This window comes from Equus caballus, chromosome 29 (assembly GCF_041296265.1).
Source record: "Equus caballus isolate H_3958 breed thoroughbred chromosome 29, TB-T2T, whole genome shotgun sequence".
Classification (NCBI taxonomy): domain Eukaryota; kingdom Metazoa; phylum Chordata; class Mammalia; order Perissodactyla; family Equidae; genus Equus; species Equus caballus.
This window is the reverse complement of record NC_091712.1, coordinates 32,228,317-32,253,471: the sequence shown is the minus strand read 5'-3', so window position 1 is coordinate 32,253,471 and position 25,155 is coordinate 32,228,317. Positions and strand designations below refer to the sequence as shown.

General features: G+C 44.0%; 1 protein-coding gene and 1 long non-coding RNA gene across 22 annotated transcripts in view; one reads left to right on the top strand and one right to left on the bottom strand.

Annotated features, from left to right (window-relative positions):
• Nucleotides 1–25,155, bottom strand: part of FRMD4A (FERM domain containing 4A) — a 589,108-nt gene that overhangs the window by 298,572 nt on the left and 265,381 nt on the right. For 2 of the 21 annotated variants that reach the window (XM_070255322.1, XM_070255317.1), the window contains exon 1: nt 10,538–10,799. The exons of the other annotated variants lie outside the window; for them this stretch is intronic. In XM_070255322.1, coding sequence (XP_070111423.1) covers nt 10,538–10,630 — 93 coding nt within the window. In that variant the 5' untranslated portion in view covers nt 10,631–10,799. Of the gene's footprint in view, nt 1–10,537; nt 10,800–25,155 lie in introns of those variants that run through there. 21 annotated transcript variants of the gene reach the window in all.
• LOC138921445 (uncharacterized) lies at nt 10,895–23,602 on the top strand. Its single transcript, XR_011434018.1, has 3 exons — nt 10,895–11,048; nt 20,490–20,585; nt 21,835–23,602. It is a non-coding gene; the product is annotated as an uncharacterized lncRNA (long non-coding RNA).

The following is a 25,155-nucleotide window of genomic DNA, read 5'->3' as shown; positions in this document are numbered from 1 at the left end:
GACACTTGAAAGCCCAGAGCTGGGGCCCTCTCCTCTCCCTCCCTTTAAGTACTGGGTTGACGTCTTACCAAGAGAGCTTCCAGAACCTGGCACCCGCATTACTGCTTACATGGATGGGCCTTGCCAAGCCACAAGGCAATGCTAAAGCCAGAGCGTTACTGCCACGTGCAGAAGAGCATTCTCAGAGCACTGGTGGCGGAGCTGATCCACACCCAGGCAATCTGACTCCGTGTCAGAAACGAAATAGGCTCATTCACCATCATCAGCCCAGAATTGTGAGAGGGACCCACAACCCATCTGCTTTCAAAACTTCTCTCTCACTAGTTGGAATTTGATGTGCCAGAGGCCCCTTCTTCCCTAAAAGGAAAAGAAGAGGGGTTTGGAAGGGGACTATGCTTGCTGTACCTGGGTGAATATTCTCGATTTTCCCAAATAGAAAAGCTTCCATTGATGGGATGTACATAAAGGCCTATGTTCAAATTGCTAAAGGTTGTTACTTTCCTTCAGCCCAATTGGCTGGTAAGAGCAAGCTTTTCTTCTATGAGAACGCCACGAAGACCCAATGAAACAGAAACCAAATACCAAGGACGTGATTTTAATTCAATTCAGTTCAACTCAAATCCATTTGCTTTTACAGAATGGGTCTGAGTCCCAGCATTCAGAGTTCAAATTAGGACTTGCTCATTTCAGGCACTCAGTGGCTGGCTCAACCCTAAATTATACTTTCTAAATATATTCTGGGACTTGGCTGGGTTATGAAGCCCTCACACGTGATTATATCAACCCACTTAAAAATTTTTTTCAGAGGCAAAACAAAACAGAAGAGGGTTTTCCTCTGATGGATCTTAGGAAAGCCGGACTGAGGAGTGGAGTGCTGGCTCTTGACCCAGGGGACTAACGTAGGGTTTGCAATCTTTCATCTTCTCGTTTGCCTCTTGTTTTTGCTTTTGGCTGGACAAGCTCTCTGGGACAATTGCATTCCCCTCTCCTGATACAGTGGGTTCAGGGTGTTTGTTGGGGGCCTATTTAAAACACGGGCACTGTGTTTCTTGGGAGGAAAATTGCCTTATGGCCTTGGTTGTCATAGTGTTCCCCAGCATGGCCTCCACTTACTTGCTGTGTCCAAGATTGACCTTAAGTTGAGCAAAAATTATCCTGAGAGTTTCTCTCTCTTCCTGTCTGCATTATTTCCCCCTCCCTATGCTGTGCTCTTTCCTCGACCTCACTGGTGCCTATTTTTCGGGAAAACTATACTTAAGGTACTGTTTCTCAAACTGTAGTCCATGTTCTGTGCCCCAGAGGTTCAGATTCAGCATGTCTGGAGTGTAGACCATGCATCTGTGCGTTTTGAGGCCCTCTGGGCGATTCTGACGCATGCAGTTTGCACACCAGCTTTCCGAGAACACTGCAGTAAGAGGATTTCTTAGTCTTTCTCTTACTTAACTATCAACAGCGTTTGATAGTCCAACATCCCCTCCTGGGAATTTCTCTTCAATTCTCTTTCTTCCTCACTAGCTGCTCTTTATAAGTCTTCTTTGCTGGCTCCCCTTCATGGAAATGACCTCTAAACTTCAGAGTGGCCTCGAGTCCAGTCCAGTCCTCTGACATCTCTTGTGCCCATCTACACATACTCCCCAGGTGATGTCACCTAGTCCTGTGGCTTCAAGTGCCATCCTCCAGAGGTGTACTGGTGAATGTTCAACCATCAACTCTCCAGTGAAAAAACAAACCAGCCCTGATTTATAATGTTTACCAATTTCCATGGGGCAAGTTCTCCCACCATAGGCCATTTCAAGCTACCCACGTGTGGTCACTGTATGTGGAGTTGGGAAGAGATGCACAGGATCATCTCTTGAGAGCCTAGAGGAGTCAGCTCCGTCGCACCCCTGATAACACCCACATTTGTATCTCCAGTCCACACCTCTTGCCTAAACACAAAACGTATGGTTTTAACATCCTCCATTTGAAATTTTAACCATCATCTCAAGTTTAATGCACCCAAATAGAACTCTTAATCTCCCCATCCCTTGTCGTCCTCACCAACCAGCTCTTCCTGCAGTGTTTCCCATCTTACTAAGTGTCAACTCCATTCTACAGCTGCTCAGGAGTCATTCTTGAGTCCTCTCTTCCTCTCTCACTCCTCACCCAATCCATCAGCCAAGCCTGTCAACTCTACCTTCTAGATAAATCCAGAACCCACTCATTTCTCACCACCTCCAGAGTCTCCTCTGGTCTAAACCATCACCATCTCTCATCAAGATTCTTACACGAATGACCTAGTGAGTCACTCTGCTTTCGCCCATTTCTCTATCAGCCTAGTGGCCACAGTGACTCCTTTAAAACATGTTAGCTGATGTCATCCTTTTGTCCCCAAACCTACTGATATTCTTCTGTCTCATTCAGAGTAAAACTCCAAATTCCTTTGATGTCCCACGGAGTCCTCTGTCATCTGGGCTCCTAACACTTCCCTGACTGCTGCTCCTTACCACGTACGCCACCCCCTGCACCCCACTCCAGCTCCCACTGCCCCTTGCTAGTCCTCAAATCCATCACGTTCACTCTGGCATCACACCTTTTGTACTTGTAGTTTCCTCTTCCTGCCACATTCTTTCCCCGGATGGCTGCATGGCTTGCTCCCTTCCTCCTTCACGTTTCTGCTCAAACATCATCTTAACAGAGAGCCACGTTCTATAAACATGCAGCACCCCCCACTCCTTATCCTGCTTTATTTTTCTTTAGGGACCTTATCGCCACTTAGCATATCATTTATTCATGAAAGCAGAGACTTCATTATATCTTCTGAGCCTAGAACACTGCTTGGTATGTAGTAGGTATTCAATAAAAATCTGTGGAATTAATGAAGAGTGCTGGGTCCTAAATATTATATTCCCTGGGGTCTTTATATTCTGAGACTGATTTTGTTGGAGTGAACTAGGACCCCCCATTTTCCAGAAATGAGCAACATACTTCAAGACTTATTGGTTCTCCTGATTAATGTTCCAATGGAGGTATTGGAGGAACCATTTGGAAGCAATCCATCCATGTGGAAACACGACCTTGGTGTTTTTGAGAAAACTTAGTAAGCCGTGGAGGAAAATGATTAGAGGCATATGTGCGGATGATCTCAAAATACACACACACAGATTCTGATCGGGAAGGAAGAGGACTGTCGCTGCGCTCAAAGGCGTACATCGCATAGCAGGATTTCAAGAAGTCTTTCACGAGCAAGTTCTCTAAACAAGATGTAACATCCTAAGTCACTTTGTTAGGACTTATAATGACACGAATATTTACCTGCGTAAGAAAGGCACTTTGCAGTGGGCGACAATTCTGTCCGATTAAAAGTTTGACTTTGTGACCATGAAGACATTCATTATATTCATCTATTCACATCCTTTCAATACTTACATATTCACCCTATCTTGTGCCAGGCACTGCTCTAGGCTCTGGGGCTTAGGAGAAAAACGGACCAAGTCCTTTGAAGTAGTTAGTTATTGAGTGATTAGACAGGGAAGAGAAAAAAAGAATGAAAAATCCACAGATGTGGTTTATCCACTCTCAGGTTAGGAAACAAAGATCCACGCCCACAGTTTCTTCTATGTTGTTTTATACCCAGAATATTGTTCTCGGAGGTGCATTGATGAATCAACACAAACAAAAGTGGATTGTTTTCAACTACGTGTTCAAAGAAACTCTTATGTTACACAGGTGGGTAGTATTCACTCTGCTGGAGCAATTTATAAAAGGGATGTTTTCCAAACACCTATAGAAAGTGTTCTGAGAAGACGTGATTGATTTTGTGAACATGGCTGCAATATGGTGGGTTGAAAAACCCGGAAGTGGCCTTGTCCATGCTCCAGTGGAGAACTAGGCAGGAGTAGCTAGATTGGGTGTTTCTCATCTCAAAGTGTTTGGAAGAAAGTCCTGCAGGATACTAGCCTCTACAACTTCAGAAGTCTGTGTGCAGTTATCCAGAAAGCGGCCTCAAAGTACTGGGCACTGCATAGGACATCCTACAAAGATGGACCCAACTCTCAAGGAGCTTAAACGTTTTTTTCTCTGTTGAGAATGACTTTTGACTAAAAATCCACTACAATCAACTCATTTATTTCTTTTTTATGTGGAGACACCAGAAAGCACAGGAGCTAGCTAGTTTCCTTAAACCAGCATCTTGCCCAGGTGATACCTCTTGGCAATAATCTTACCTTGGGGTGGTAGTTCTCAGTGTGGCTGCACATTAGGACCACCTGGGGACGTAAACACTGATGCCTGGGTCCCCTCTCCAGATATTCTGATATGCATTGGTTTGGGGTACACCTTGGGCTTTGGGGTTTTCAAAGCTCCTAGGATGTCCCCAATGTGCAACCAAGGTTGAGAAGCGCTGCCATAGGATGAGTTATGCATTTGACCATGACACTAGTGAGAGTCCCAAGGAGTCAGAACTTGGGGATGAGTAATCTAAAGAGAGAAAGCATAGCCGCCATTTGGCGCAGGCTGGGGAAGCTCGGATCCTGACCACCCGAAGAGAGGTTTCCAGTCCTGCTTTCCACTCCAGCCTGAGGAATGAACACTCTGGAGTGGTACCCGGAGGGACAGCCTTTCCACTACCCAATCCTTAGTCTGACCAAGATGAGGAGCCATTGGTTTAACCTGACATAAGCTGCTGTAAGAAATAAAATAAATGTTGGTGCACCAAGTTTGGGTGACTTAAAATCGCTTGGGACTAACCAGCGTGGGGGGAAATGCAGGCTGTGAACCAGAGGATTGGAGCCCCTCATAGTCCATGTTCTTTCTTCTCCAGAGAGATGTATATTTATCGAAGGAACAAAACCTCATAAAGGATGAGGGGGGTAGATAATAATACGTGTGAATACACTGATCCGTCTGAACGGTTCTTGGCTGTCTGCTTTCAACGGTAATAAATATCCACTAGAAGTCGTCTGCTGGACGTGTTTTTGGTAAAGTCTCACACTTCCTCGCATGAATACATTCAGAATGTAAGCACCCCACACTCGACTATAGAGGCTCTGTTGTATTCTGAATTCTTAAATTATGCAGCTTAGCAGCTGTGATAATGTAATGGTTTGCAAAATAATAGACTGGCAATACGTCAACCTGGAATAACACATCAAATAATGAATAATGTGGGTGCAAAAAGGTTTAATTTATACTGTGTTAAAAATACCGCTCCAGAAATATCACACCATTTCAGTCTTTCCAAGACAAAAAACCCCTTTCACTAAGATATTCAACTAATTGTGGTAAAAGAGAACGCTTTCTTGTTTCCTTTTTTTTTTTCAATAAAAATGTCAAATTTACATTAGTCTGGGAAGAGACATATAATCTGAGTCTGGTCACTTGTTTACACACACTTTGTTCTACTACAAGATATATGATGTGGTCTTAGAGTTCAGAATAAATGGGACAAGAGCATCTTCTCCTCGGTTCGTGTTAACATATAAGAGTGACCACATTTTCCACCAGCAATAATGGGGCTTGTGGTCATTTAACATAAGAAACGAGGCTGTTCCTGTTTATGTCTTAATTCTCACCCTCTTCCCAAATATTCTCCCTGAGGGAAGTTTATAAGAACTTTCAGATTTCATTCGTTCTCTCATTTAGCAAATATTTATGGCTCTCCTGTTATGAACCAGGGGCCAAGATGTGTTCCCTGCCCTCAAGGAGTTTGTCGTCACGTGGAGGACTGACGTGATGAAAACAGGATGGCAACAGGCAGATTCAGTGGAGTGTAATTTGTGATATTGTAAAGGAAGAGCACTTTTACAAGCTTGGGGAAGGGATGGGGTACCTAGAAGGGCTTCCCACAGGATGTTACCTTTAGGCTGAAGGCTATGAACATAAGTTAAGGAGGTGGATGGAGGAGGCAGTGTGTGTCAGGCAGACAGAAGCATGTGCAAAGGCCCTGAGGCAAGGAGAGTGTGGTAATTTGGAGGAACTGCAGATGTGTTCAGTATGGATGGAGTATAACACAGCCAGTGTAAAGCACAGGGAGAAATGATTCAGGAGAGCATAGCAGGGTCTTGACTATGAAGGGCCTTGTAATTACATTTAGATATTTGTACTTATCTTGAGGCAGGGAACCACTTAAAGGTTTCACATAGACAAGTGACACGATCTCACCTATGTTTTAGAAAGATCACATTGCTGCCACACGGAGCATGGACTGGGAGGGAACAAGAATGGCAACTATCAGAAAGTGAAAGATGACAATGGTCTGAACCACGGAATGGCATGGAGCAGATGGATGTAGCAATAGTCTGGAGCTAGAAGTGACAGCTTGCGGTGACTGATCAGATGAGACTGAGGAAAGGGAGCAGGCAGGGACAATGCCGCTGTTGTAGTTCGGGTGTTTAGGTAGTGGGTGGTATTGGAGGAGGAGCAGGATTGTGGGTGAGAGGATGAATTCTATTTTGGACATGTTGAATTTGAGGTGCTAAGACACTTAAGACGACGGAGATGTCCACATCACCCGGGGATATGTGGGTGGCCTGGATGGTAAAGATGATAAATCAATGGGGAAATGAGCATCCCTAATAAATGCACGTACTAAAACAACACAGGGGGCCACATAAAGCTTTGCCCACTTTTTTTTTTTTTGAGGAAGATTAGCCCTGAGCTAACATCCACAGCCAATCCTCCCCTTTTTGCTGAGGAAGACTGGCCCTGAGCTAACATCGGTGCCCATCTTCCTCTACTTTATATGTGGGATGCCTACCACAGCATGGCTTGACAAGCCATGCGAGGTCTGTGCCTGGGATCTGAACCAGCGAACCCTGGGCCGAGGAAGCAGAGTGCGTGAACTTGACTTCTATGCCACCAGGCCAGCCGCTTGGCCCACTTATTCTTAAGTGTTGGAGCTATGAAGGTCCCATTTCCTCAGAGTGTCGGGTCATAGCCGTTTAATAAAAACATTCCCCCACCCCACGGTAAACTCCCAGAAAAAATGTCCACATTTCCTCTTTCCTTAACTCCTTTATACGTAATATTCTTACATTTACTTGAGTTTCCTGAAGTTCACTTAACTCCTGGAATAAAGACGTCCAGCTTCAGAAGGAAAGACCCTATGGAGGATCTGGGCTTGAGTAAGTTTAGTTACTTGGCGTTTGTGTGCAATGAACTTGAACGCTTTGTTCTCCATGTGCCTTCGAGAAATTTGGGATTAAAAGGCAGTTATCACCAGGACACACTGTCTGTCTTGGCTCTATCAGGTGAATGTTCCTAAGTGATTAATGTTCCTCTGGTGACCGTGAAGTGTGACTAAGAGGGTGTGTAAAGGCCATCGATTACTAAAAATACATGCCAAGTGTTCACCCGCTCAAAAATAGGCAAGATATTTAAAAACATCCCTGTTGTTAATGATGGCCTTCTATATGCCAGGTATTGTGTTAGGTGCTTCCGCACATTATCTCTAATCCTTGACAACCGCCCTCAAGGGGAGAAAGAGCAGGTTTGTAAGGAGGCTGAGAAAGCCTGAGTCACTTGGCCAAGACCACACAATCAGTAAACGGTGAGGTTCTTGGCTCTTGGGAGACTGTGGCTGCAAACCCCGCCCTTTCCGCTCCACCATGCCGCGCCCTGTAGCACCTACACGGTCTTCATTATTTATTTTGTAGCTGAATTAGAACCCTGTTATACTGATTTACAATTGTTTTATCATATAAACCCTGTATTCTTAATCTCTCCTATCTTACCAAACACAGCCTCTTACCTTTCTTTTATTTTTTCTGCCCTGCTGAGCATGGTGGCGGGCTGATGGTAGTCTGTGAAAAGCTATGAATGAGAACTAAGCCTGGTCTCTGGGCCCGAGTGAGTGTTTTGTAATCAGGATTTGATGGACGTCTAGGTAGCATAGTTAAACAGATGTCTTTCTTTACTTTCAACTCAACTTCTAGAGGGTTGGAAAACAGAATCATGGACACCTGAGAGCACTTGACTGCCAGCGCCCTAGAAATGACATTAGTGCTTCTCCCTGGTTGTTAGCATCTCTACCTTGGGGAAGACTTCCGTATTTCCTTTTACGTGAAGAACTGGGGACAAGTTGGTTATAACCATTTCTCAGGGCCAGGCTGCAATGCCAAGCTCCCCCAGAGGGCCAGGCTGATGAAACACAGGCTTAATGGCAGGGAGACAAGATACCAGGTGCTTTGACTCAGGTCCTGCTCTGTCACTGACCGTATGCACTGGATGTAAGCTCAGCCGTCTCCGTGCCTTGGTTTCCCTGTTCATACACATCAAAGGTAATAACCTTCATTAGCCACTCGATCGTAAAGTGAGGTAATGGCTATGGAAGTACCTGGGACTAAAGGCATTAGACAAATGTGAGGCCTCACTGTCATTAAATATCGTGAGACAACAGAAACCAACTCGGACCCTTGGTCACCCTCTAGGCCGCTGATGTAATTGAAAAAGCTGTCATTGCTTTTAATTCAGGGAGTGCCAAGAAAAGAGCGCCCATGCTCAGCGTCTGCCCTGAAACCAGATGCCATTTCTCACCTTTCTTGCACCCCTTTTATATTAATATATGACTCGGATTCTGAAAATTGTCAGAAAATCAACAACAGTATAAAATGTCCGATTGGAACCGACATGACATCGTCTATTCCAATTAGTCGCTCTCTCCCGGACAGTGTAGGGTGAGACGCTAGGCTCACAGGGATGCAAGCACACTCCGCTTGGGAGTGAGGATGTCCCAGCCCCGCCGCTTCACATCTAGTGATGGAGATTAATACATGCCTGACGCTCCGATGATGTGTGTGCTTCTCTTAAGGGCCCAGAAGCTCTCAGTCACACTCTGAAGGCCTGTGCAACTCTGGTGTGCACCGCAGGGCAGAAATTAGGTCTGTGTGTGTTTTGCATGTAAGTACATGCCAACATAGGCAACAACAGACATGTTTTCTACGCAACACTATGTTCATATAGAGGCAGTTTTTCATAAGTTGGTTAACAACAAAGAACAGAAATGGTAACGGCACACATCTGGATTTATTAAATGCACGTGAGCTATTAAACATCCATCTGGAGATTCTAATGGTATAAACAGCGGTTGCCAGTTACTACGGATTTTTTGTGCCCATACACAGAATAACTTTCTCTTTAGTATCGCCATGTTGTACAACTCCAATGTGCACAATTCACGTTCCCAAGTTCGTGTTCGTGAACAGAACGTATTATATAAACATAGTTATCATAAGGTGAAAATATTTTCACCAGAACCCAAAATCGCATTCAATATAAGCCTGATAAATGTGCAACCTTTGCTGTAACTGTTGGTCTTATGCTCTAAAGCTCTGGGTACAAAAGGGAGCATGCAGCAGGGTCTTACTGCACATTAGTTGATGACCCCGATATTGAGCACAAGAAATATGTCCCCAAACAAAGACCTACACACAACCAGAACCGGAAGTCTTTTTCATTATGAAGCAATGGCAGAAAAAAATATAACTCATCAAAAGTCAAGAAATCAACCCCGCCTGGAAGTCTAGATAGCCCCTCACATTTTTAAAGATTTACCTGTGTTTTCCTTAAATTTAAAAATCACTGAGTAGTAAGTACACAAACCAGAAAAAGTTCTTTGAATCAGACTCTGTTAACCCTTGTAAGACACGGCCGGCTGCTTATCTATCAAGAGCCCTTTGTGATGCTATTTGCCTTCTTGGTCTTAGATTACACCTTAACCAGAGATGTTTAGACGTCCACAGCTCACGGAGGGGCCTGCCATGATTCCAACAGGGGCTTTTGGGGTTTCTGAGACCCCCCAAAAGTGAGTATCGGTGCCGTTCCTACACCAATGAGCCCAGATCCCGAGAACACAGCTTTGCATTAACTATAGTCATTCCCAAAACAGCACTGGCCACTCCAGGGAAGGACAAACCCTTACTTATTTCTGTTTTACAGGGTCACCTCTGCCAGGGGCCACCGTAGAGTAAGCAGGTTTCAGAAAATCAACAGAGCGATTTTGAGCCAGAATCCATAGTATTAAAAAAAACCCCCCAAATGATAGCAAGGTATTTGAAAAAACAACAACAAAACAACAGAGGGGATTTCAATCGACCGGGTGCATGATTTAAACACTCCGAGCATCAAAGCTCCTTCACGTCATCATCACCTCCTTTGAAGACACTGTCACCCAGCAGAGCAAATTGCAGCCCTGCTGCACTAACGGATCTGTTTCACTAAACGGAGAAGAAAACAGGCTTCGCAGCCCCCATGCCGGTTCCCGACAAGCACCCACATCTTCCACCCCATTCCAGAGGGCAGCCCCCACCCCAATCTTTCCCCCACATTTCGTCTCTAACAGCCCCCGCATGCACAGCTGACAAAAACTTGTTTCAAATTTCTCAACATTATCTGTTAAGGCAAAGATTATAGACGACCCAGTGTTGTACAGTCTCAGAAATTTGAATTTTTCAGGAAAACGGGATGACCAGAAGGGATGCTGTGTACAATGAAAACACACATCTCCCTTTCTTGGGAGCCAGGGCTCCATGTCGAACAAACAGCCCGCCACGTCGCTTACCCTCTCCACGCTGCGTCTTCTCAGAGATCCATACGGAATTTTCAGTAAAAGTCTCTGGGATCTGTTCGGAGCCACTGCGGCCTGAACCACCATGGTGTAGAGCCGTGTGTGAGAGTGTGAATGTGTGTGTGAGCGTGGGTGTGAGCGTGTGGGTGTGTGTGCGCTCCCAGCAAAGCGAGCAAAGAGACAGAGGCTTCCTCAGAGCTAAGTTATGGTCTCCTGGAGGTTTCCCAAATATCAAATAACTGGAAGAGGTTTTTTTTTTTTTTGGACCATATGAGTCAAGATGTGGTTTGTCAGGAGGTGGGGGGATGGGGAGGAAGAGAAACAGCCCAAGGTCTGCAACTTCAGCGAGCTAGCGATCAGCAGCCTAGCCTCAGCCCCCTCCTGTCTGTCCCTGTCCGTCAGTCGTCAGTGAGACGGCACGTCCCAGAAGTCGGCAAGTGAAGCTTCTGGGAAGGGTGATCCAGATATGTCAACTTTGCTTCTGCCGGCTACAGATGGTAACCAGGTCAGTTGTCCTAATCAAAGCTCTATCAGACGAATTATTCAGCCCGTCACGTGACGCCAAAGGCCAGCGGCCGTACATACAGTAGGTCACATGCTCACCTTAAAAAGACTATTTGCAACATCACCATCTGGTGTGGAGATTAATGCGAAATACTGCGTTCGGATTTCACTTTCTTCTGAACACAGGAAAAATATTATATTGAAGACCCATGATATAGTGTACTGAGGACGGCGGGGCTGGTGGTTGCGGGGGGGCGCATCTTCACAGCTGTAAATTATATGTGTGACCCTGAGCACCGGACCCGCGTATCTGCTATTTTCCCTCCTGCTTTCCAAGGCATAGAAAATAAATGTGGGCATACAATTAATTATATATGTGAATGCAGTCTGCAAAGAGAAAGTGTGAGAGAAGGGAGGGAAAAATGTTTGTATCATATGGTTCAGATGAATGAAATCAAATATACCAGACGGAATTGCATTTGGCGCGTCCTCATTTAAATGTTTGTGTTAGAGAGCATTTATTTTTATGTGTGCCAGTAAACATGAAGGAGTTATGTTTGATTTTACAAGGCTCTGAAAAGAACTGTCGCAGCTCAAATTCATCCATCGCATTTGCTTATTCTTTGTAAATCTTATTGTATGATTCCATGTCAGGCACCCTTCTTGGACTGTAGGTACACGTGGTCTAAAATTTTAACTTTTCTGTAATATTTTGTAACTGATACCTTGTTCGCTTATGACCCCCCCATCTCTGCTCCTCCCTAAATTTGCTTATTTCTATAGCAGAGAAAATTACTATAAAGAAAAACAAGTAAGGGACTTCCAGGATTGGAGGTACTTTAGTTTTCTTCTTTTTAGTGTATTTCTACATCCGCTGCTCCTCTCCGTCCTGGGTTTTGTGAAAGGGGTGCCATTTCCTTTTGCAATAATCTCATGCTTTTTGAGATTATTACAGGAGCCTGGTATCACTCATCTGCTTTGGGAACCAGCTTTTATTTACTCCCTGCAGACCAGTTTATTGAAAACTATGGAAAAGAAAGTTCTGTTTATTCAAAGAATCTAATAGGAAGTGGGGGTGGGGCGCAGAGGGAAGATGTGGAGTTTTTGCATTGCTAGAAAATGAACAAGGAAAAAGACTCTTAGAAGGGGGTGCTCCTGGGGTGGGGGGGTGGGAGGGCTGGAAACGTGAGTCTGGTCCCCCAACGCAGACACACATTAAGAGGCAGTTAAAGAAAGCATCAAGTTGATGTGGGAAATTCCAAATATACAACAATCGGGCTTTGTTTGTAATTGGTTCCATATGTGCAGTCGGAGAGTCAGTGAGAGGGTGAGAGAGAAGGCGAGAGACAGGGAAGGATGGAAAGTTCTCCGGCACGACTCGCAGAGCATCTTTGGCGAGGTGGTTTTGGCTTACATAGCTTGTTTCTTCTTTCCCACTTCCTTCCTGCACTGCCTGCTTTCAAACTACTTTGGGGGTGGAAATAAATCTGGAACGATACCCAATTATTTAGCCCAATCAATAGAGTCTCTCTCCTTGAGAAAACCTCTCTGGATTCCATAACAGTTTTGAACAAAGGAGAGGCACATTTTCAAAACGCTTCTCTCTCCAGAGTCCTGGGATTTCTTCCTTCCAGTGCACTTTGAGAGGGGGCAATGGATCAGATCAACCGAGAAGTCACTGTCTCTTTCTTGACCCAGGCCAGGGCAAAGCCCCTGGGAGCCAAATTTATTTATATTTGACTAGATGTAACTTCCTGTTTCCCAGGGGTATTAATGAGCCTTCCACTGAAGGGCTTAAGGCTTCCTGGCACAGTTCAGATCATGAGGGACACTTTGATGAACTAAGTGCAAATAAAACAAGAACATATGCACTTGATTAAGGTTAAAATACATATAGAAGAGAACGTTCATGGAAACGAAAATAGCCCTGGGCCAGACTCCCACACATTTGAGCCCCACACATTCTACCTCCCCTGGGGGGTGGGGAGCAGAGTCGTTTCTCATATCAGCACAGGCGCCTCCTCACAGCTAATGGAGAGAAGGAGGTGGCTCAGGAGTCCTCCCCAGTCCCCACAGGGTAGCTGGCTACCTCCTCAGATTTGCAGGCTCTCAAAGCTTGTCCAAAATTATCTTTCTGATAGTCTTGCTGTGGGTGTTTGAGATTTACATTTAACAATAATTATTGAATCTAAAGTGTTTATTTCCAGAAGAAGACGACTGTTATCGTACGAATGTGTTTCCTGGGAGGGGATATGCACTCATACCTTTGCAGATATGACCACTGTAGGAGAGGTGAGGGGGACTAATATTTATTGAGTACCCAGCAGCTGCCAGAAAACGTGCCGGAAGGTCACCAAAAGGCTACCTCTATGGCAAAAATGTCTCATTATCCATATTCTATAGGTGATGAAACTGGGGGTCAGAGAAGTTGAGTAAGGTGACTGAGGTAGCACAGCTAGAAGTGGCAGAGCTAAGATGAAAATCAAAGTCAATTTGGTTGATTTCAGGGCATAACTTGGTCCATCACATTCTCCCCTGTCACAGAGGACTTTATCAGAGTGTGGCAGTTTGGAAATCCAGAAAGGAGGTGTATCCCTGGGCCCCAAGGGAAATGAAAAATATCTCTGTTTTTGAGAAAGAGAGAATTTAAATATAGGAATGGTGTCAGGTTGAGCAGTTCTAGGGTCTCTGGAACTTCTGCTTTGATGTCCTTTGGAGCTAAGGATGAGTGATGGCAGAGGAAAGAAGCCCACGGGAGCTGGGGAGGCAACATAACCCCTGGCCTGAGGGGTAGAGGGAGGAGCCAGTTCCTAGAGCCTAGGGCCTGGGTCACCTGGCAGAGGCTGGAACCCTGTGGACCCATCGGGTGGGACCCAACCTCCACTGAAGCCATCTGCCAAGGCTGAGTCGGGAGGTGGGGGATGCCCCGCTTCTCTCTTCGTGTTCCCTTCCAGTCTCCCACCAGCATCTTCCATGCACTGAAGCCAGCCAACGGACACGGAGCCATGGATACAGCCACACAGGCAGGGGAGGGAAAGAGAGAGGAATCGATCTGAGGGTAGACAGCCCAGGACCAGCCCTGCGGGACCAGGGGCACAGGAACAAAGGACTGGGAGACGGTGAACTAGGAGTAGCTGGACAAGAGGGACCAGCTGGAACAGAGTAGTACTTAGAGAGAGAGTGTTCTCGCCAGGGAGGTGGATGATGGGGTTGCTGTCCATCCAGGGAACAGTGTCATGGCCACAGGACGGATGGGGAAGATGCTATGGGGACAGGGTGTCAATGAACCCTACGGGACCTTACCTCAGACTTGGGACCGGCTGGCGCTGAATGATCCCGTTCACACTATTTTGTTCATTGGGCAGAATATGAAAAGAAGGGATAACAGGACAGAGGGATTTCGGGGGGGTAGGTAACTGAGGGTGCACTGCACGGTGAAGGGCCATGGTGAAGTTCCGGGTCAGAGGGCAGCCTGAAGCCACTGTGAGCCTGGAGTCTGGGGCAAAGGGCAGCGAGCTGAGAAGCGTTGGGAGGGTGAGCTGAAGTGTCCTTTCCGAAAATAAGCACAGAATCATTTCGAAAAATGGTGTCCCTTGTCTTTGGGTTCATTTTCATTCTTTCCGTGTAAAGGATGAAATATTGCTTACATTAAGGAAACAAAGACCATACATGGAAAGCTGATGGTATAGATGTCTCTTCTACATCCGTCTCAAGCCATTATTTCTTGTAAATTTAGCAGAATGTTACAAAGGGGCTCTCTCTCAGTTTTATTGGGGTCTCAAGACAACAGGTGCAATCGTTCCCACTCTCCCCACATCCACACGAGGGCTTGTGAAGGAGGGGTCTGAGAGCAGGGTTGAAGCCCTGAGTTACCCTTGCCCTGCTGTCAGAGGAGGAGGAGGAAGAAAGAGGAGGGGAGAAGACGATGTCCCCTCACCTCAGGCCTGGTGAGAGGGCAGAGTGAGCTTCTTAAAGGCGAAGAGGTAGCTGAAGCAGCTGGTGGCAGCAAAGGGAAGCAGTGGCTTATCGGGAGTAACTTCCATCCCATCCTCTTGGGTCAGATGTGGGCTGCCCGAGGGAGCCAGTCTTGGCTCGTCTTTGGTCTCAGTGCCTGTGTGAAGGACCCCAAGGGAAAGAGGCAGGGTGTGGGGCCCAGAGCAAAGACAGGAATCCTAAATGACTAACTGAAGAGAGGCGTGCCTCGTGCAGGGGAACGGCAGTGAGAAACCCCCAGAAACGGGGAAGGGTGGGCGGGGCTTCAAAGAGCCCACAAGACGCTCAGCAAAGACAGGAGCTGGGTTCAAACTCCCGTCGGTCCCCGCCCTGATCTCTCCCACCCATCTCAGCCTTGGACGTGCTAGAGGCCGCTCACTGAGCAGGGGTGGGAGAGGACGGGAGTGGAGAAGGAGCCCACACACCCACCCTTCCCAGGGCGGCCATCACCCCACACCCACCCTGAGCTGGGGGAGGGGAGAAGCTGTAGGCTTGAGCGAAGTCTCCAGTTGTTAATTATCATCACGGGAAACAGGTGAGAGGCTAAATAGGCTGAATCAAACCAAACCACGCATGAAGAAAACATATTTTGAACCAACTTGGAAAATTCCTAGAGTAGAAAGGAGGGAAGTCCTCAAGAGACACCCTGTCTTTCTTCAATGTTCTGTCCCCATTTCCATTAGCTCCTAACTCAGCTAACCTGGGTGATTCATGTCACGGCTCATTAGAGTGAGCTGTGACTGAGGTTATGCAAACAGAAATACTGCCTACATCCATAATTTTGTGTTTGAAAAGTGGCTGGAATTTAGACCAAACATGAAACCCAATATCCCTAAGGGCAGGATGAAGAGATCAAGAAATGGCGTTATCACCAGACCTCAAACGCCCAGGGCCTGCGAGCTTACATGCAGTCCACAGGAGGGTTCAGGTTTCTCTTGGTTTCAAGTAAGGTTTGCATTGATGTGGCACACTGTTGGCACTATCCATCTTTGGACAGACTTTTCTTCCTCCAATGGCATTTGGAAGAAACTGTGGGTAGAGCTGTAGCTAGCTTGGGTGGGCAGAGACATTTTTCCTTCCTTCTCTGCCTTTCCTCTTTATCTTTCTCTTCCTTACCTCCTTTCTCCTCTCCCTTCCTTCCTTTCTTCCTCTCTTCCTCCCTCTCCTCTTCTTCCTCCTCCCACTCCTCATCTTCTTCCTTTTTCTCTCTTCCTGTCTCTCTTCCTTTCAAACTTCCCTTGGGCAACATTGACTCCACCCTGGGCTTCATTAAATAGTTCTCCTCCAGGGACAGCCAGGCAAAGTTCACACTGAATTGTTCCGACTGACTCCTGAATATCATTGCTGGTCCTTGGCTGGGGTGTCTCTACTTCTTGCTTCTGAGATTCCGTTGTCTGTGCTCTTCTTGTATTCTATACCAAGCTCATATTGGCCTCGCCCTTGTCTAAATCAGTTTTGCTATTTCCTTTGACTGCTATGCTGCATCATTCTTTCAACAATAATTTTACTGAATGTCTAATAAAATAGTGGCAACCTCCTTATATGGCACATTCCATTGCAGGCACTATTCTAAAGTTTTTAAAATATGTTGATTCATTTAATTCTCCCAACACCTTATCAAATAGGTTCTTTTATTTCCCCTGGAGGAAGGTGGAGAAGCTGAGGCAGACAGAAGTGAAGGAGCCTGCCCAGGGCCAAACTGTAGGTGGCTTCAGAGTCCATTAACTGCTGAACTCTCCTGTATGGCTCCTATGTATCAGGTGCTGTGCCAAGAACTGAGGATACAAGGGAACTTTCGAAGATTGGAAAAGTTTTCTTTTGTTCCTCAAACTTAGCTCCTCTCTGTGATGCCGTGTCCGTAGTGAAATGAAAGAATCTTATGCCTGAGTTTGTACCTGGAGGGTAACTGAACACCCAGCCCACAGGATGAAATGAAATAATGTTTGTGAAATTTCTTTGTAAATGGCACACGCACACACACACACACACACACACAATCTGTCTCCACTCTCAATTCTGCACACTGTTTTCCTGTTGCCTGTGTTGACACAACAGCCTTCTACCTCTTCATACATGTTCTGCTATGATGTCCACATTTCATCTGTCTGAATTCCTTAAAGGTCATTCAGCTTAGCCACATATTTGGGGTGATAAAAGAGGCTTCTTCTTGGACTTTTGAGAACTCCTTGTTTACTATGTTTCATTTGAGTAACTAGGAATATAGAATTAATTAGCCCAGAATAAGACCCTGTATCCCCATCAACTCAGAAAACACACTTCCCACCACAAAGGAAACCAGACCTTACATCCTTCCAGGATAGGGAAGAAAATGCAGCATTTGCTGGACGGAAACCTTATCTGCTAATCATGCATCCCGGAATCTCATTCAACCTTTGTGGCAATGATCAAGCTGTAGAGGATGTCAAGTGGGAAATATTAATGGCCCATGTGGAGGATTAGTCTCTACCTGTCTTAGCATCCCTTGCTTCATGGCCATCAAACACCGCACTCAGCAGCATGCTGGCAGGGTTATTCAACTCTTCACCCTCAGCACAAGGGAGCAGGTAGAGACCTTGCTTGCAAGCAGCAGACAGATATTATTCCTCTGCACAAAGTTCTTTCACATCTGGCCTGGATCTGATGTGCCCCCATCAGAGCTCTACTTGCTCTTCCCAGCGTGAGGCTGGATCAGGCAGTCAATGGCTGAAGCCTGGGCTAATGGCTATTCTGCATGGGGGTAATGGCTTATTGCATACGCTGTTAGGAGTGATGTCATGTCCAGGTCCTGAGGAATCAATAAGATTGCCAGGATGTCTGTGTGATTAAGCAGGTAATAAGCTGACCTGTGTGGGGCTGGCTGTGTAGATTGGCTTTCGAGACCATTTTACAAAGCCTTTTTTCACGTGCTATCCATCCATGTGGATGGATTTTGATAACTCGCATTGATTTGCCATATTTGTAAAGTGCAGTTTGCACAGGGTAAACTGTGCAATTGCACCTAGAATGGCAAAATAAATAATGTCCTTATCTGTGGTATTGACGACCTAGGATTAGCTGAATATGTATATAGTCACCTCCAAACAGAGTCAATGGATGTTGACTTTTGATTTTTCCTAGGCTTAGCTCTCAAATTTCAGGCATGTTAGATAAGCATTGGGTAGTAAATGGTCAACTTTTAAATCTGCTTCTAATTTCTGTGCTTCCTTTTTCCAGGAGAAAAAGTTTAACATGCAATTTTCTTCAATAGGAGAATGGTCCATCTTGGTGTAAATAATCCCGCTGGTGCTCAAAGGGGGATGGCTTTCCCTTGGGCCATCAGATTGCTTTCTTTCTTATGCCCAGGAATGTGTCACTCCCAAGGGCAACTGCCCATTGCCCAGGGGTCCCTGGGATAAGCCACATGGTCTGTATTTCCCCAAGGTGAGGGAAGAAAGCATTTGATCTGTTAGAAAGATGGATGCCTAGAAGTCTCACGTCATGGAAATATGGTTTATCTTGACACCATACATAAGGCTCCCAACATCCCGTAAGTCAAAATGCCAAGGGGTTCCCCAGTAGAGGATCATGTCTAGAAGGGGCAAAATATCTTCAATGGACAAATCCTTGGATGTAAATGAGGATGAGTAGGGCATTCAAACTATTACTATTGCTTGGGGGTACTCCATTTTATTTGAATTTTAAATCTCGATATCGTGAATGCAGATAATAGACTTGTGAAATTAAACGAGATGGTAGAATCACATGTGTGGGAATAAGGGCAGTAAGAAATGACTTTGGGACCCGATTCTGGCTTGTATATGATAAAAAAAGTATATTTTAGACCTTATTCTGCGAGCAAGAGGGAGTCATTAAAAGTTACTTTTTGGAAGGAAGTGATAGCATCTAACCTGAATTTTTTGAACTTGAGTGATAAAGGATGAGTGGGAAAATGGAGAGCCAGGATGTGTTAGAGGCAAGAGAGCAGGTACAAGGTTATTGCAACTGTCCAAGTAAGCAATGAGTAAGTCCAGAACTCAGGCAGTGGTGAAAGGTTGAATACGAGATGTTGGGGAGTTATAAGTGATGCAGGGAGGTATACAGTGCTCCTCTGTACTGAACAACTAGCGGAAGAATGGTCCTATTAGTTAAGGTAAGTTCACAGGAGGAGGGGAAGGTTTGAGGAGAAGATAATGAGTAGCTGTGGACATGCAGACCTTCTGGTGTCTGAACACTGTGATCCAAAACTTAAGAGGGTAGTCAAGCCTGGAAATGGAACTCTGGATTCCAGCAGCAGACAAGTAACCACTAGACAAGTTATTAGTTGAGTGTGTGAGGGTAGACATTCAAGAACACAAAAATATGCTTCTCCTACACATTTTCTCAGGAGTTTACCGGAAGATAGTGTCCAGTCAAAGAAAGTTAAATCTACAAAGAGGGGGATATGAGTTCCAAGAAAAGGAGAACTGATCACAGGAAAGGTGCAAAGGGAGTTCCCAGAATAATGGAAAAGAGGAGACTCAAGAAGACAGTCATGCAAGAGACGTAGAGAGGAGCTAGGGCAATTGATATGGGAGGATGGAGGGACCCAGGAAGGATGTCTAAAAAAAAGGAGAATAGGTTAAGCATCTGATGAGATTACCAAATTGAGAGGAGATATACAGCTCTATTGAAGATCTTAGAGAAAAATGACTAATGGGTACACAGAATATTAAGACACCAATGAAACAGGGAAATTACTATTTTATAATAATAACAAGGCACCATAAGCTTATAAAATCCAGGATATGTAATCATAATATACGATATTTCTCAGGTGTAAACAATATATTGGTAGTCATAACGAAACTGAATTTTGATTTAAATTGATAGATATATTGAGAAGAGAGAGGGGAAGACACGTGGGCATGTTTCTAAGAATGAGGAGTAAGGCTTTAAGTAATTTAAAACCTCATCTTTCAAGGTGGCAGCATAAAATGCAAAAAAATTGAGTAATTAAGAAATCGCCATATAAACATATTGTTGAGAAACCTGGAGTTCACCGGCAGAAGCAACAGCTGAAAGAGATGTCCACGGGTGCCTCAGAGATTGGGACAAAGGGTCTGAAACCTAGTGTTTTTCTTTATAAGCCTTCTAGTACTCTTCAACTTTGAAATATTATGAATCTTCCCATGCACATGGGTTATTTTGATGAAAATGAGAATTAAATTGTAAACAGAAGGAGCAATGTTACAGGCGGTTTGAGCCAGATAAGGACGGAGAGCAGCGGGCGGTAATTTGAAGTCACCGATGGCCTTGAGAAGGTGCACATTGCCTGCTGGCAGGAGAAGCCAGCTGTGGAAGGGAGATCTGCAGCTGCCCAGGCTCTTTAGAGAGATTTGAGTCTAGATATTGGGTTATTTAATCCAAGAAGTCATGTTTTTGACGACCTGCTTGATTTCCTGTCTTCTTTTCCTTCATTGTGTGTTACAAGGCTCTTAGTCTCTGGATGTGCTGTTGATGTGGCTGCAAAATGCAAAACTTCCAAGCTATACCTGGGAAAAGAGCACCTTAAATCCTTTGAAACAAGGTAAGAATTGACAGACAAAAGGAAACAAGACAAATACATCAGCAAGGGCATTGCCGACAATTCTGGAGCTAGTCCTGAATGGTCATTCGTGCCCTTTGACTGATCTCACCTTTTGTGGTCTTTACTTTGGTGCAACATTGTGTGCATATGTGTGTGTGTGTGTGGATGCATGAGTACCAGAGTGGTGACAACTAATTATGAAACACCAGGTCTGACACGTCCCTTTTATCTCATCTTGCAGAAGCCTTGCATTCCCACAAAACCCCCAGTGGCCCTTTGTAATCCTGGAAAAGAAGTGTCAATATGGAAACAGCTGTTCTTGAGATAGTGGGATGATATCCTAATGAGCATGCTATGAGCTATAGAGGAAACCCAAGGCTAATGGGACTCTGAAGCAAATATTCTTTCTAGACAATTAGACTCGTGTGAGAAAGCCTGTGGTCCCTGGCAAGCTGAGAGTGGAAACACTGGCCTGTAGATGGTGTCAAGTCTCCTTTCATTCTTCTGTGGGGTTTTATCCTCCCAAGCCCTGTGGGATGTTGGACACTCCCCCTGGCTTTCTCCTGGGTGGGGGGGCTGGAAAGGCGTCCAAAGTCACCTTGCTCAGCCATCCCACCAGGGAAGCCCAGCTGGAGAGCAGAAGAGGCCAAGCACCGGCCTGCCCCCCAGGGCTCCATACCCTGTTGACTGCAGAGCTTGGAACCAGGTGCCTCCTGTCACCTCCTGCCATTAGCCAGCAGGAGAAATAGCCCCGAATTGATGTAGGTGAGGCAGGGAGTGAAAGCTATGCTTCGACAGAAACAAAACCCCTGATACTTCAAGGGGAAAGTTTAGGTGGTAATAATGAGAGAGTGTTAGGGGCAAAGAACTTTTGTCAGTCAGGAACTTAAAACAGATGCACTTTCCAGGGAAAGGCAAAGGGAAGAAGAGACTAACTCACCGAGTGCCTCGTTTGCGTCAGGCACGGCCCTGGGTACTTGCTCTAAATGACCTCTTTTAAATCTCCCCTATGATCCTGTTAGCTGGGTAATATTAGGGACACTTTATTGATGAGCAAATAAAAGCTCAGAGAGGTCGGAAAGATTCAACGCTTGCCAACAGTCACATGACTAGGAAGCGGAGACCAGCTGAGCTGGGATTGAGATCCAAGTCCATGTGACTTTAAAACTCATTCTCAGTATTCTTTAGAGATGTGTACATGGAAATACGTCAGAGCATTCTGTTCTTAACAAGGCTTTCCCTTTACCAGAGCCGAAACAAATGGAGTTTTAGCAGAGGCTAAGCTCCTGGTGGAAGAGAAATACCCAACTCCAGCCTTCTCCACCCATCCTGTCTTATCGAAGGGAGGAAAGAATCTGAGAAGCACTGTTGAAGTTCACAGTTGAAGAACACGGTTCTCACTAAAAGACTGAGACCTAGCAGAGGACAATGGAACGCTTCCCCTCCCCCCCACGCCTTCCCACCATATCCCCAAAGGCCTATTGACCACAGTTCCTTTGACACAGTACATCATGTCCACCTGTCAACAAGAAATTACAAGGCATACTGGAAGGCAAAAATCGCAGTTTGAAGAGACTGAATAAGTATCAGGACCAGAGTCAGATGTGGCAGGAATGTTGAAATGATCAGACCAGGATTTAAAAAAAAAAAACTATAGCTAATATCCTAAGGGCTTTAATGGAAAAAGTAGACAATATGGAAGAACAGATGGATAGCGTAAACAGAGAGATGAAAATTCTAAGAAAGAATCAAAAAGAAATGCTAGAGATCAAAAACACTGTAAGAGAAATGAAGGTTGCCTTTGACGGGTTCATTAGTAGATTGGACAAGGCGGAGGAAAGAATCTCTGAGCTTGAGAATATGACAATAGGAATTCCTAAAATTGAAAAGCAAAGAGGAAAAAAGCTGATAAAAAAAGAATAGAATATCCAAGAACCGTGGGACAACTGCAGAATGTGTAACATATGCGACATGGGAAAGAGAGAAAGGAACAGAAGCAATATTTGAAGCAAAAATGATTGATCATTTCCCCAAATTAATGTCAGACACCAAATCACAGAAATAGAAAGCTCAGCGAGCACCAAGCAGGATAAATGCCAAAAGCACTCCCCAGCACCTAGACATGTCATAGTCAGACTTCAGAAGATGAAAGACAATCTTGAAAGAAGCCAGAGGAAAAAACCACCTCACCTAGGAGCAAAGATAAGAATTACATTTTACTTCTCCTCAGAAACCATGTAACCGAGCAAGCAAGGAGTGAAATATTTCAAGTGTTGAGACAAAAACTCCACTAATCTAGAATTCTGGACGCTGAGAAATCATCCTTCAAAAGTGAAGGAGAAATAAAGACTTTCTCAGACAAAGAAAAATTGAGGGAATTTGTTGCTTTGTGGGAAATGTTAAAAGAAGGTCTTCAGGGAGAAGGAAAATGAGATGGGTCAGAAACCCAGACCTACATAAGGGAAGGAAGAGCATCAGAGAATGAATAAATGATGGTAAAATAAAAAATTTTTATTTTACTTATTCTTAATTGAATCTAACAGATAACAGTTTGTTCAAACTAATAATAACAACAATATATCCAATTATGGATGCTCATGTGAATATATATATACTATTTACATATATATATTTGTATATAAGTGAAATAAATGATACAAGGGACAGGAGGGAGAAGGAATCAGGATATTTTGTTATTATAAGGTATTTGCTCTTCCCATGAAGTGGCATGATTTCATTTGAAAGTGGACTTGAATTAGTTGTAAATGTATATTATAAACTCTAGGGAAACCACTAAAAATTTTTTAAAAAATAGTATAATTGATGTGCTAAAAAAGGAGAGAAAATAGAATCACATAAAATGTTCAATAATTACAAAAGGCAGAAAAAGTGTACATGATGAAAATAGGAACAAGGAACAGGGACAACAAACAGAAAACAGTAACAAATATGGTAAATATTAATCCAATTATATCAATATGTAATCACTTTAAATGTCAATGATCAAAATACACTAATTAAATAATAGACAGATATTATCAGAATGAGTCAAAAAACAAGACCCAACTGTATGTCTTCTACAAAAACCCACTTTGTATATAGAGACACATATAGATAGAAAATAAAGGGATAGAGAAAGAGATACTATGCTAACGCTAATAAAAAGAAGTTGGAAGTAACTACCTTCATTTCAGATTTAGCAGACTTCAGAGCAAGTAAAATTATCAGGGATAAAGAGGGGCATTACACAATGATAAATAGGTCAATTCTCTAAGAAGACATAATAATTCTTAATATGTATGCCCCTAACAACAGAATGTCAAAATACATGAGGCAAAAACTAATAGAGTTGCAAGAAGAGAAAGATGAATCCATTACTATAGTTGAACACATCAACATGCCTCTATCAGAAATGGACAGATCAAGCAGGCAGAAATTCAGTAAGGACACAGATGAACTCAACAACACCATTAATCACCTGGATATAAGGGACATCTATAGACTACTTCATCCAACAACAGCAGAATGCGCATGCTTTTCAAGCTCCCATAGAACATTTGCCAAGATAGACCACATTCTGGGCTATGAAACACACCTTAACAAATTTTAAAGATTAGAAATCATACAATGCCTTCTCAGACCACAGTGGAATTAAACTAGAAATCAATAACGAAAAGATATCTGGACAATCCCCAAATACTTGGAGATTAAACACCATGCTTCTAAATAATACATATGTCAAAGAAAAAGTCTCAGAGTAATTTAAAAACTATTTTGAACGAAATGAAAATAAAAACACCTATCAAAATTTGTGTGATGCAGTGAAAGCAGTGCTTAGAGGGAATTTATAGCATTGAATGCATTGTTAGAAGAAATATCTAAAAATCAATAATATATACTTTCTGCTTAGGAAAGTAGAAAAGGAAGAGCAAATTAAATCCAAAGTAAGCAGAAGAAAAGACATAATAAAAATTAGAGCAAAAATAAATGAAATTGAAAACGGGAAACCAATAGAGAAAATCAACAAAACCAAAAGCTGGCTCTTTAAAAAGATCAATAAAATTGACAAGATTCTAGCCAGGGTAACTACAAAAAAAGGTAGAGGACACAAATTACTAGTGTCAGAAATGAAAGAAGAGACATCACTTCATATCCCTTAGATATTAAAAGGATAATAAAAGAATGCTATGAACAAATCTGTGCCCACAAATTGATAATCTAGATGAAATGGTCCCATTCCTTGAAAGACACAAGCCGCCAAAACTTGCAGAAGAAGAAATAGAATCAGTAACTAATAACCTTCCAAACAGAAAGCATCAGGCCCAGATTGGTTCACTGGTGAATTCCACCAAACATTTATGGAAGAAATTATACTAATTCTCTACTATCTTTTCCAGAAGATAGAAGCAGGGGGAATACTCTCTAATTCCTTTAAGAAGGCTAGCATTGCTCTAATACTAAAACAAGACAAAGACATTACTAAAAAAGACAACTATGGACCAACATCTCTGATGAACATAGATGTAAAAATCCTCAATAAAATAGTAGCAAATTGAATCCAATTACGTAT